Genomic DNA, 13,993 nt, shown 5'->3' on the forward strand with positions numbered 1-13,993 from the left:
TTTCAAGCTGGCTATCATTCCAGATCACTCCCACACAAAGGAAATTGTAGCATATATGTAACTCTGAGGCTTTTCGTGGCACTCAGCACAATCTAAAATTAAAAATGTAACTAGGAAAACTATAAAGCTTGCCTAGTCAGTCTGTAGCCCCTCTGCTTGTAGTAGCCTTGCCTGCAGAGTCTTGCATGTGGAAGAGAATTCAGACAGCAACAGGTAAGAGTGAAAGCCTTGCAAAGAAGCAACACCTCAATTGTTTTTTAGAGCTCTAAGCATTAAAATTACGAGTATTTTATACAAGATGAAAGAATCCTCTTTTGGCTCAAACTGTATATCATGTTCTGTGAATTCTGTGATTCCCAGAAAAAACCAGACCCTTAATATTCAGACATCACAGGGGGAAATAAGATTTCCCCCTCATTTCCATGCATGCCTGTTCCATACCCGTTTTCTTGTCAGTCTGATTCATAATGTTCAAAAACATTCACTGCATTTTTCCTTCTTCCCCACAGCAACAGCCTGAGTCTGAGACTGTTCATCTGTTCATCCCAGCCTTGGCAGTTGGAGCTATTATTGGCAAGCAGGGACAGCACATCAAACAACTTTCTCGTTTTGCAGGAGCATCTATTAAGGTATTATTACACTGACTATAACTTTGTCTATTCTACATGACACTTCTAGCAAGTTTGCACAAGCCGTGCTTTCGTGAACATCCTCCCCGACTCCGTGCTTAGAATGTGATGTGATAAATAGTACATTTGTTTATAAATCATCTTTTAATCTTCCTTAAGACAAGATAATTAGAAGCATGTTTTCAAACGTCTCCTGAGGTGTGAAATATAAGCTGCAAAGAAAACTACTTTGGTGGTCTCGATTTCTTAGAAACAGACTTGCGTCTTAATGATGCAGTGCTTAAAGGCTTTCTTCTTTCGGTACAGTGAAAATTGGTGAGGTAAATTCCCCTTCTAAAAACAGCAGCACAGGTGAAGTTTCCTGCTGCTCTACCTGCTCTGTTCCAGATGGATCAGTCTGGGCTGTCAAGCTCGGATGGCTCCACGCTGAAGTGTTCACCTTTTAGCATCATCCATGTGCTCCAAGCTCCTGGGGTCAGTCAGTTCTTTAACATCATGTTTACCTTGTTACCCAGGTTTAACATCCAGCTGTTTGTGTATTGACATTTCATGTACAAGATGTTTTGCAGAGGTTGACCTTTTGGTGAAATCCATCTTGAGTGTTGTTAGGGGTTAGTACCAGTTGCAGTTGTAGGAAGGCCTTGGCTTTCTGCTACTGATGCCATTGTAACCACATGTATCCTCTCTAGACACCTGAGCATTTTTTTCTTTTAATTAGGCTATTCTGCTATGTTTTAGCCTAAATTAAAAAATAAAAGTACAGTGTTTAGCTATATGTGCTGATAGATTGATGTTTTCCTGCACAGGTAAAGCAAAGATTTTCTTCTCAGCTCTTTGTTTTTGCTCAGGAGATGTGGCCTGTGTAACAAGTGCTATGGCGGGGAGCTGCCAAAAGTCCGGGGCGGAGGGGCATGAGTTGAGCTTGGGGAAGCCAGTGAGGCGGGCTTGGCTTGGCTTGGCTTGGAAGGTGTTCATCTAAGTGTGCAGAGTGAAGTAATTGGGGAATCCTCATGAATGAGTGTTGTGTGTGGTTTGCTGAATGCCGATCAGTCAACCAACTGATGCACTGCCCAGTTCCATCCTTTTTTTGAGCAGTATATTAAATAGTTGTTATACTACCCAGATGGTTTATGTTAGTTGAGCACTAATAATCATATTTTTAGGAGGAAAATAGAATAGAAGACAGTGAGATTTGCAGATTTTTCTTTATCAGATCTGTCTTGCAAGGAGGTGTAATATCACATGGATTTCCTCTTTCCCTCTCCATTCCCATAGCTTGTATCTAAAGCTTAAGCAGTGTATGGAAGGTACTGCTAGGTGGAGAGAGAAATGTGAAACAACCTGGACCTCCAAGAACCCGTCCAAACTAGTTCTTCAGTTGGTCCTTGAAAGACAATTTAGCGGAAAGGGAGTTTCCAGTGTTTCTCATGCACCTGGCTAACAGTGGCCTCAGGCTTCCTCTACTGGCTGGCACCTCTCTACCTAATGCATTTAACAGTTCTGTATTAATTGAAATTCAGTTAAAAGTTTTCTGAAGTTCTGGTCTTTTGTTCCTTTACTAGCAATAAAATAAAGAAATTTTTGTGAAAATGGGATTAAGTCTTAGCAAAACTATACAGATACAGGGTATGCTTGCTAATATTGGGAAGTTGCATGTATGCTTATCAATTAAAATAAAAACATAACTTCATCTGTAATCTGGCAGAACAATATGGAGCACTATGCTTGCTTCTATGTGAAAGTATTAAATATGACAGTTGGTAAATTATTCAAAGCTCCTGAACTTCCCTCGTGTTGACCACCTGCCCTTTGTCATAACTTTGGAGCAAAATAATACATTGTGAGTCAAGGAATCTGTGCTTTTAGCTAAGAGTTGGAGGGAGTGCTGCCTGAGTAACTTCTAACTTGCCAAACTGCAGTAATCATACTCTGTGGAGGAAGTATGTCTCTGTGCATAACACTTGTTTTGAGTTGTGCTGTAGCTTGTTACAGCTGAAAACATTTTACATCCCCATACATCTTCATTGTGCTCATGCTGAGCTTTGTAGATCTGATGCAATTCTTAAGCTACAAAGTAAGACTAAAACTGCAGGTGCCCAGGGGTTCTGTACAGGGCTGCAGTGTTCAGGCTGTCAATTCAGAGGTGCATGTGGCTGTTGATGAGCTCAGGTTGTGTCTTTGTGCTGGTGGTCATTGCTTGGCAATGCAGGCTCAGTGTGGGACTCCAGCAGACTCAATTGTTCAGTAAAAGAACCAGGCAGAGACTTCTGGGCTGTTGTCTGCCCATCCTGTACTACAGTTGGGAACCCATTGTCATCTCCCTAGTTATAAGTTCTATCCAGAGTAGCCTTTCATGATGGAAGGATGACCCTTACAGGTTTTGGGAGTATGAAGTTGTCGGCTTGTGGCTTGGCATATGGAAGATTGATTGTTTTCTGGTTAGGAATGTAAAATTATTCAATTTCCAAAGTTAAATTCACCACTTCTATACTATTTGTATGTATATAACTACTTCTTCCAAGACCAGATGACAAAATTAACACAGAAGACTCTTAGGTTACCCCTTCAGAAACTGAAGTGTTAGTTGATATATGTTTCTTTCACAGCCCTCAACCATGTTTTACCCCAGCTTCTGAGAACAGGACATTCTAAGATAAAAGCAAAGCAGGATATGTCCCAGAGCATTTGAACACATGTAAAATATAATGAAGGCTTGATGGAAAATATTTTTCTTCAAATTTCAATAAAGGTGCTGGTGCTCACTAAGAAAAACATGATATGACTGAAAGAAAAACTAGTGTCCACTTTTCATGAATGACAATTCAGGCTGAGCTCTGTTCAGTCAGTTGCCTCTAAATGTGCCTTGAAATTTTGGCCCTTTAAAATACTTGTGTTCTAAAGAATGAATGGATTTAGTCTGTGCTTGCTCTTACCACAACGTCATGTCATAAAAATGTACTGCTGTAAAATTAATGTATTTTTAGATATATCCAATTGGAATGCAGAAATTATGAAAAATAGATATGCAAACCGTATCTAATGTAATGATGTAATGCATTCTCCATCTTAGGGTACAATATGAATAATTTTATAAACTTTCCTTAGCAAAATTCTTTAGTGAAAATGATGCATGGTGACTGGTAATTTGTCTGAAATAAACTACAGCTGTTAAATATGAATAACATCCCTATGCCAACAGCTGAGATGAAATTCTGTAGTGTTTAATATATTGCTCATTCAACAACAGCTATGTAATACTAGATGCAACAATGGAAATGTCAGTTGTGATAAACAAAAGATTCATTTGGAATGTCAGAGGCTAGTTTGAATTATTTAATGCCACTGGAGTCTGAGAACAACACCCACAGAAATTTTACTGTTGTGGTGACATGAACTGCTAAAGACCCTACAGGCATCTCTGTCTCAGCTCTGGTGGAGCTTAATTTTTATTTGGGTCACACATGTCTGTAGATACAAACCTCTTGGAAACTGTGAACTCATTGTCCAGTATAGAGGAATGTTTTGGATCTGATTAGTTACAACACTAAAGTGATCTTCTGTTCTCAGGGCGACGAATGCAACATTTTGCTAATGAGCAAAACTCATTCAAGCTAATGAGTAGGGATGAGAATCTCAGTTTATTAACCATGTTTATCTTTTTGAAGGCTACATGTCTTACCTCACTCACAGCCACGTGAAAATGGCATGTGGGATTCTGCCATATGTGGATGAATAGCTATGTCTTTAATTTTCAGAAGTAAATTTGCTTATGGTTTACCCAGTTTCTCCATATTACATTATGGCTAATTAATGCACTTTAAAGAGAATAAACCCGTCATGACTGAAGTGTGATGCTGCTGCTGTAACGAATAATTTTGTCACTCTTGAACAGAATGTGAGACCGAAATGGGGAGGAGGTGGCTTTAAACTATTCCTTCAAAAGACAGCTACCAAAAGCTATGTTTATCCATTCCAGATTGCCCCTGCTGAAGGACCAGATGCTAAGCTGAGAATGGTTATCATCACTGGACCTCCAGAAGCTCAGTTCAAGGTACAACATATAAAAACTTGTTAATCTGTAGTGGCCTTTGGACCATGAGGTACGATATTGAAAATAAAACACTTGGTTCCAAGCGTGCTTTATTCTGAATTTTAGTAAACACTGGAGTTTTGCTTTTATTTTGCTGGAAAGTGTCTCATAAGAATATGAGTAATACAGTACTATAAGAAACCACATTCTGATCATCTGAAAACTGGGAGTTTCATGTAAGTAGGAATCGAGTCTAGCAAAAAATATGGCCATATTACATTCCTAACTTTTCCTTTTATCTGCAAGCACCATTTAGTTCAGTCTTTCCATTTTGCCTTAATATGTGCAACAGTTTCATGTGCTTAATTGAAATAATAAAGCTGACAAGATGAGAGATTGAGTTTTCCCAGGTTGCTGTTGTATGCTTTTTGGATAGCTCTGTGGATAAATACAAGATTTCTAATTGTATTTCCACTACAACTACACATTGATAGTCAACCTGATTACCTCATTTTTGTTTAAATTGAGTTCTGGAGTAGCCTTCTTACCCCAAAAGAAGTTGACCAGGCTAGGAGTGATGCAAACAGCTCAGTGAAGCAGCTTGGCCTCATCACAGATAAGGCCCAGAGAATACAGAAAGTCACTGAGAGTTTATGTCCGGGCATTGTTCTCTTGCATCTTCTTATTTTTGACTTTGTAATTTTGCAAGAAAGAGGTGCACAAACTTCAGAAGTATCTAGAATCAATTTTGTTAATGCCTTTAGAATTTTTGGAAAAGTATCAGGGCAGGTAACTTTGAAGGTCTGCCTCCATGATGTTTTTTGTGTGCATGTGGGCTTGGCCACATGGCATATTTTACATATGGAGTACTCTTGTGATCTGGGATCAGCACAAGGTCAGATACTGGCTACCCTTTCTTTTCATCAGATAACAGTGGACTTACCCTCTGGGAGTAGCATGCTGAAGGACATTTGGGCATCCGTTATCTCGACTTTTTATGTAGGCAAAGGCTTGTCCTCAGGCTTCCTCACTAATTAGAGCTCTTCTGGCAGCTCTTCTGTCCAACCTGGATCATGCAAGGAGAAAAGTCTCCCTTTTCTGCACCCCATACATAAGACTAAAATGACATCAATCAATCACTTCTCTACACCTGAGCTTTTGTTTGCAAAGGTGGATCAATGTACTAGCACAGTCAATGCTCCTGAGTATGCTGGTCTTCTGAAGGAGAGGGATTATCTCTTGGGGCTTCCTTCAGCTCCAGCCCTTGTAAGTCTTTTAACTACTCTTTGAGCAATGCCCCATTGACTAAGATGGGCAGAGGCAGAGCTCAGTCCTTCCTTTTATTGCCACTGCTAACCTGAAGCATGCCTTTACGGTCAGGGCCAAGCCTCATTAGTGCTCTCCTTAAGCTCTGTTTAAGAAGGGTGTTCTTTCTCTTTGAGGGTAGGCTATTGTTTTTTGGGCACCAAGAATGTAAACTGGTGCTCAACAACTTGAAGAGGGAATAACTGCTGCTCAGGTGAGTAACCAGCTCTTGGAGAGTCAGCTGTCATCCTAGAGGCTGAGTTTGGCTTCCTTTCCTTAGTACATTGTGCTCTGCTGTCTGATTTGTGTCTGTGGTGGCCACAGCAACTGCACCCCTTCTTCCTCAGCTGCAGTAGCCTGAGGATGTTGCAGTATGCAGGGCTAGTTATTAGCAAGGCAATGGGAAGAGAATATGCCACTGTTTACAGCCTCTGGTGCAATGCTCCCTAGAGTTTAGGCATATCCATTACACCAATATTCAGGGATCAGTGCATTGCCTTGGATTGGGGATGTGCAAGCGAAGTGGAATCTCGTGTAGACAGCGTATTTCAGCTGCCATTTTGCTGTGAAGAAGCTGCAGCCTTAAAGACTTTTCAAGAGCTGAAAGATTTGGGATACTGGAAGAACATCTACAACCCTTTAAAAGTCCACATCCCACCTTGCTTTATAATTCAGCAGTAATGTGTGTTCTTTTGAAGCATAGAAGAAGATCTGGTTACCATTTCTCAAGAACTCACTCGTGAATGGCAGGGAATAAGAAAATAAATATGTTTAAAAATCAGCAAGATTTACAAGCTTAGTCTTGATGGACATTCTTCTTGTTACCTGGCACTCCTGCGTTTCCCAGACAAAGGAACTGTGTGCTGGTTGGAGTAATACTGTTCCTGTGGTACTATTTAGATCTAGGCAGTTAGATTTTTCACTTTAGAAAATTGAGCAAGTTCAGGTTTATTTATTTTTAAACAATATGTTGTAATGGATTGTAAAAGCAAGCTGTTTGTGCTAATTGGAGTCTTTATCCCATGACTTGTTGGGGGTGTTGTGGCTTTTTTTGTTTAGCATCCTTAAAAGAATGGGTTACTGAGTCAATTAATTGCATTCTGTGCTTCTGGGTGCAATAAAAAAAGCTTCAGCCAGACAGTTGCTCTCTCTACTGCTCTTTACCTCTACAGAAATGCAATAGTTTCTTTTAAAAGCAATATTCTACTGAATAGCAGAATAATGATTCCTTTTAAAGTGTTGTTTGATTCCCTGGTCTGTCATGCAATCTTTAAAGCTGGACAGTGGTGCTTCCTAGTTTGGTACAATAACTTCTTTTAGAAAAATAATGTATTTATTAGGGAAAACACTGTGTCAGGATTGCGTACTGAGAATTCTCCTTTCTGTGGAATTTCTTGAAGTTAACTAGATCCCAATAAGCACATTCTCTAACTGAAAGCATTTTTTTACAGGCTCAAGGGAGAATCTATGGAAAACTTAAAGAAGAAAATTTCTTTGGACCTAAAGAAGAAGTGAAACTTGAGGCTCATATAAAAGTGCCATCCTATGCTGCTGGTAGAGTTATTGGTAAAGGAGGCAAAACAGTAAGTAGCTGAAATAAAACTTTTAATGTTGCTCAGTTACGTTTCTTACTTCAGTGTACACATACACATATATATATATATATACACACACATAAGGCTTAAACTTTTAGTGAATCCTTTGACATTACATTAAAGCAGGAGCTATTTCCTTAGCTGTACTTGTTAGGCTTTCCTTTCTTCTACTGTGGATTCAAAAGAAGCCAATCTCAGAATGATTTTTTTTATCTAAAAAATGGCGGGGAAAAAAAAGAAATAGTCTAACAAAAATCGATAGCCCCAGTCAGATCTGCAGGGCTTTCATTAGTAGAAATGTAGTTCTTCCATTTAGAATGAATACGTTCCCACTCAAGATCTGCTTTTGTGAACCTTGGCTTATGTGCCAGATTTTGCTGTCCAAAACTGAGTGAAAACATAATTTCTAAACAAATGGTAGGAAATTAAGACATGTTCAGACCTCAGTAGTACAAAAAACCCTGCGTCTACTTTTGTTTCATTTTAATTGATGGCATTTCTTAGGCTTAGTTTATTGTATAAAATAACGTCACTGAGATTTTTCACTCCTGAAAACGTGCTGGTGCTCTAGTATTTTCATATGGTTATTAGTCAGGAGCTAGATGATATTTGCAAAGAGATGATTCAGTCTTGTGTGTCCATCCTTGAGTACAATGAGGTCTTTAAGTTCAATGTCAGAAGGCAATGTGGCTGCTCCCATTACTTGCAGTGGTAAGAGGTTTAAGGACAAACACATCTGAGAAGCTGTTCATCTAAAACATTTTTAATAAAATAATGCTGTGCATTTCTAAAACAAAATGAGTGTAAATGGGACAAAGGCTTTAACCTTACCTGTACTTAACACTATAGAAGCCAATAAGCTACTGAAAATAATTTGAACAAATAGAACTTCTCATTGTTCTGTTTGAATTTCTCCATCTTGTGGAGGTTTTTCGAGGCAAAACATATAAATACTTTGGCATTTTTCTTCTTCCCTACATTATATGAGTTTTTTGACCTTACACTTTTAAACTCAACTGTAAACACTGTGGCATCTATTTGCTTTTTTTAAGTCATGTATTTAACACCTTCTGTGTGTTGTATTTAGTCTTTAAAACACTTCTGCAAATCCAGAGAACTTGGTGCTAATTTATGTTAAGAGACAAAAGAGGCTCATCTTGCAGAATGCACACTGCTGCATAAAGATGCTTTGTGTTAGTGAGGGGTGTTTTTTAAGTGTAACTTAAGAGGAAGATGTTTCGTGGGCAATTTCTTTGAGGCTTGATTGTTGTGGAATATTTGTTAGTTTAAGACTTTCTGACTTCTAGTCTCTATTTATAGGTAAATGAGCTTCAAAACTTGACAAGTGCAGAAGTTGTAGTCCCTCGTGACCAGACACCTGATGAAAATGATCAGGTGGTTGTGAAAATAACTGGTCACTTCTATGCATGCCAGGTAGGAGGACTGAAATGATCTTCTGTGTTAGCTTGATGTTTCCATGTTCTTTCTTTTATAACCATGTGGTGGAAGATTTTGGAAGGAACCAAGGGGTGGAAGATTTTTACTTGGGATACAGAAAACACTGCTTGCCACGCTCCTCTGCTTGTCTTGCTCCAATAAACTTTACTCGTGCCTGTGAGAGATTTATAATAATACTGCATGGTTACATATGTAAAATAATCTCTTTAAATTCTTCTGTCAATATATGTTGGCTCTGGCACTGCTAAAACTTTCAAAGCAAAAGAAAACCCAAGTTGTGGTTGGACTGAAATTCAGAAGGAATTAAGACACGGGTGATATCATGGTATTTGGCAAGAACTGCCCCCAGATATGCAATTTGTCTACATTGCCCAATCTGTTGATTTAATGTCATAAAGAAAAGGATCATAAGATTCCTTCCTATGCTTAAGTCTTAACTCAGACCAGTTCCTTTTGATATTTTGCTACAGGTGACTTGTAGTTCAGAAAGGAGATGGGATGGGAGGGGGCTGGGAAATTACGTAAGTCTGACCTTCTGGATTCCCTGGTGTATAAAAAATTTGTACACTATTAAAACAGTGGTTCTTATAAAACATTAGTATCTCCAGAGGAGTAAAATGAAGGTAGCCTGTAGATTCAATCTTAACATGGGTAGTTATCTTCCTATGCTCATGCTTTCTATATTACAGATGTGAAAATTGACCATGGCAGGTAGTTGTGGTAGGTGGAAAAAGAAGAACTAAATTTTAAGTTGTACATCAGGACTAACCCAAGTGTATTTTAACTAACAAGTAATCAATGGTCATTCCATATTTTCTTAATCCCAGTAGCATCTATTGTTGGTTGTAAACAGCAGTCACTGCAGCATGGCATCATGATGGGCTGTTTTTTCTTCTTTGTGTCCTTCAGCTTGCTCAGAGAAAAATTCAGGAAATACTGGCTCAGGTAAGAAGGCAGCAGCAACAGCAAAAAACATTGCAAAGCGGACAGCCTCAGCCAAGACGAAAATAAAGGTTTAGGAAATGGCCCATCAGAGACAGATGCCAGACCAAAGACAGACTGTGCGACAGAGAGACGGGTGGTGAGCACCTGTTGAAGTTATGCAGAAGATCCACCAAGCCAATCACCTGTTCGAGGACCAGGCAACCGTTGAACGCTGTCTCTGAGAATGTATTCTTTAGGCTCTCTCAAACTTTTGAAACCCAGCTTTAAAATAAGGACCCCTTCACTTCCCTTTTGTTCTATTCTCACAATTTAACATAAACTCGTTAGTCTTTTTTATTGTTCTTATTATTCCCCAACAATTTTAGACCTTGGTTTAATGAAGCTTTCTCTTCTGAGTTCACTGGTTAAAAAAAAAAAAAAGAAAAGAAAAAACCAACAAAAAAAAAAAAGAAAAGGCATTGCTCTTATAGGTCCAGTTGTAAAAGAAGAAACACATTTGGAGGGTGGGATTGTGGGTGGGCTTGGGTTAGAGCAAGGGTATTGACAAGAGTTTAAGTGTTAGTCCCAATGTTGAAACAAGTGGCATTTTTTAAAAATAATTTGGTTGCATTTTTACATAACACTGCCATGAATAACCTAAGGGAAGTGTTGAATGGTGTTGGCCAGGGCATAAAAAGATAAATATGCATTTTACTAAACTACCTCAGGCATTTAGTACCTCAATGAGAAATTGTTCCTTTTTTGCTTTTTTTTTTTTGGTATTTTGTATACTTTATAAAGCTAATAGTTCTTGAGCATTTTATTTTTTTAAAAAAAATTAAAATTTGATCAGCCACCAGCCAGGAGTACTACAGACTTATCGGGGAAAAATATAGTAGAGCACTTCTAGCTGCTGGCTGATGGGAGTAAGGTGGGTAAAAAAAACACAGCCTCAGATTTCCTGAGGGCTTCAACACCATCATTTGTTTAAAAAAAAAATTCAGTGAATGTTCAAAAGATAGTGAATGATGCCAACATTCTGATAGCAGCAATGCCGTTTAGTTTTCTTTTAAGATGGGATGAAAAAGTTTGTGACGGTACTTTTTTGGGAACAGGACAAGGAAGTGATGGCAAGAGGCTGGGGTTGGGGGAAAAATTTAGCAGGCTGCAAGAGGCTGAATTTTTTTTTTGTGCTACTTGATTGAATGCATGAACCCTTTGTGCCTTTGACCATCACTACCTAATAATGCTACATTTAACCATTTGCAGCCCATTTGGACTTTGCCATTTTGTTCAAAGAGCAAGCTTCATCTTCAGTTTGATAGAACACTTGATCTGCTAGAGCATATTTGAGGCCAGGATGGTCTCTGCTGTCTGCAGATCACATCATACTGCTTTCAGTTACCACGATGGGGGAAGGTCAAACAGTGTTTGATCACATTGAAAGATAATGAAAGGCTAAGTTTACATATCCAGCCGCTGTTATGGGCCACACTAAGCCACTTTGAAGGTTTTAAAAATGATTACAAGAAAACAAAACAACAACCTCTCTAGCCTGGCTTATAATAGATGCAGCAGGATTTATGCACGTTCTGCAACCAACCATTAGAGAAGAACAAAAAATGTCAAAAGGCAGGGATAACAGGAAAGTTACCAAATTTTATAATTTCCAAATGTAATTTGAATGATGATTGTGGTAATAGTGACACATTCAAGTTTCTACAATAAACTTCAGTCTACCTCAGTTTAAGAAAAAAAAAAAATGTGGCAACACATGGTGCATAAAGACTGCTGTGTGTGTGTGTGTGCGCGTGCGCGCCTGTGTGTGTGTGGTCGACAGAGCCATGCTATTACCTCTGAACCTTTTTTGTGATGTTTTTTTGTGCATGAGATGATCAGAATCACCATGCTGCACTGATTTGAGGGGCACAGCGAGCAAAAAACATTTGTTTCATCATTTTGTTATCTACCTCTTAGGTTCATGTTGAGATAGAGGCATTACTACATAGACTAGATAATTTTCCCAAAGATCATTGTTGTACAGATTAGGTAATTTTGAAAATGGTCTGAAGTGTTTTTCCTGCATCTCTTCTTTACTAATTGGTTTAAAAACCACAAACTTATGTTGTAGTTTTAGCAAAGAAAAATGAGTTTCTTTTCCTTTTTTGACAGTGACCTTCATCTAGCCTTTAGGATAATTTTTTTTTCTTACAATGAATTTAAAATTACTGAAGTATGAAAAGTACATAGCATTTTAAATTTTGTTGAGGCTTAAGTCAGTCTGATGTTCCTTTCTTAACATTTGAGAAGGATTTGACTTCATTATTTTCCATAAAAAATTACTTTACGGATAGGCGCTGCATTTACATCTGCTGATTTAAATACTGTCATCTCTCTTAAATTTCTAGACTTACTATGGTAATTCATGTTTTTCTTTTCAATTGAGACTTGGTAATTTGGAGTATTTGGGAATAGCTAGAAAGTAAATGCTGTAAATGATTTCAATATCCACAAAGTATGGATCATTTTTCATCTGTAATGTGCCCCCCAATGCAGCTCTACTTGCCAGATGCCTCTGAATGGAATAAAGAGTTTAACTCCTATCATCAGATAAAGTTGTGTGGTGTTTTTTTAAATTAATGAGGCATAGGGACAGACTGTTCTAAATATTTACGGTGCTTTGATCAAGTTGTTTTTTGTCCACAATAACAACTGGATAAGGATGAATTGTCACCTACAGGTATTCCATAGCTGCTAGGACAACCACGTTATAATGTCTGCACTTCCCAACACAAGCAGTGACTTCTGTGGCTTATAATTCATCTTCTCCCTCCCATCTAACAATGCCATACAGTCTGTAGTAGAACCTATAGTTCAGGCTTTGTCTTGCACAGCTCTCTTAGGGTGATCTGCTGTGGAACAGATGTGAACTCAACAGTCCTGTCCCAGGGCAAATGTGAAGGAATCTTTACCAGGTTTGAAGTGAGATCTGAAATGCATAAATTTTTTTTTTTTTTTTGCAGTTTTCTACCCAGTCTTTACTGTGGTGGTTTTGGTGTGATGAAGCTGTGTAATGAACATGGCCCTAGGAGGTTGGATAGGCAGAACCAGTCACACTGGCAAACCAATGTGCTGGCAACCTGTATCTCACTCCAGCCATGACTGCCCAGACATACACCACTTGCTTGTGAGGTGGTATGGCAATACATTTAGATCCTTGTTAACATTATTTGGAATAGAAGTGAGACTAGATGTTTAACTGAACGTTTCAGAGTGAGATGGGGTTGGGGAATGAAGGAACATCGTGAATTACACAATTCTGTATCTTTCTGAAGAGAAGTGGAAAACCCAACTCATTTTCCAAACTCTTGCAGTCTCTTACTTGTCTTCACAGCTCATTCCCTGGGTCCAACCAGCAGAAAGAGGGAATTGAAGAAATTATGTCGGTAGAAGACACTGTGTAGAGTATTGTATTTCACAGGGCACCCGAAGCTCATTTTTCCATGCTGATATATATTTTTCCAAGCTATCTTCTCAGAACCAGCATCCTGCCATTTGAGCAACATATAAAGTTAGGCCTTGCTCTGTACTGTGGGTGCATTTGTGACAGCTCAACTCCTGACTTTTTTAAGCATTTGCTTAATCATAACATTTTTATTTGCTTCTAACCTTCCAGAGCTTTTATTCCTAAGCTGCAATTTCCAAGGCATGCGCTCTTTGTAATACTTTCCATTAAATGAAGCATGTGTGCTGTGCAAGACAGCCTGGGCTTGATATGGCATTAGGGCGTAGGATTTTTAAACAAACATGAAAAATTGTGGAGAAAGCACTCAAGCTGGGCTGTACAGAGATGTTAGCTCAACTGACGGACACAAACAGTGCTTGAAAATGAAGTTACTCAAATGCAGTGCAGGAAATCGGTGAAACGACGACAAAAGTTCCACTTCAGTGGTTTCCCCTGTTCATTCATCATCAAAGGATCCTGCACAGAGCCAAACTTGCACGTACCTCAGTACGGGAGGACTGAACGATGAATCTGTAGACTCATTGCA

The 13,993-nt window shown here is 38.8% G+C and overlaps 1 protein-coding gene across 2 annotated transcripts in view; it reads left to right on the forward strand.

The window, feature by feature from the left end:
• Positions 1-12,550, forward strand: part of IGF2BP3 (insulin like growth factor 2 mRNA binding protein 3) — a 114,582-nt gene extending 102,032 nt beyond the window's left edge. For both annotated transcript variants that reach the window (XM_032697617.1, XM_032697626.1), the window contains 5 exons: positions 510-629; positions 4,606-4,680; positions 7,416-7,547; positions 8,880-8,993; positions 9,927-12,550. In XM_032697617.1, the coding sequence (XP_032553508.1) occupies positions 510-629; positions 4,606-4,680; positions 7,416-7,547; positions 8,880-8,993; positions 9,927-10,028 (543 nt within the window). In that variant the 3' untranslated portion in view covers positions 10,029-12,550. The remainder of the gene's footprint in view (positions 1-509; positions 630-4,605; positions 4,681-7,415; positions 7,548-8,879; positions 8,994-9,926) is intronic.
• Positions 12,551-13,993: the final 1,443 nt, after the last annotated feature.

The sequence above is a fragment of the Chiroxiphia lanceolata genome, chromosome 1 (genome assembly GCF_009829145.1).
Source record: "Chiroxiphia lanceolata isolate bChiLan1 chromosome 1, bChiLan1.pri, whole genome shotgun sequence".
NCBI lineage: Eukaryota > Metazoa > Chordata > Aves > Passeriformes > Pipridae > Chiroxiphia > Chiroxiphia lanceolata.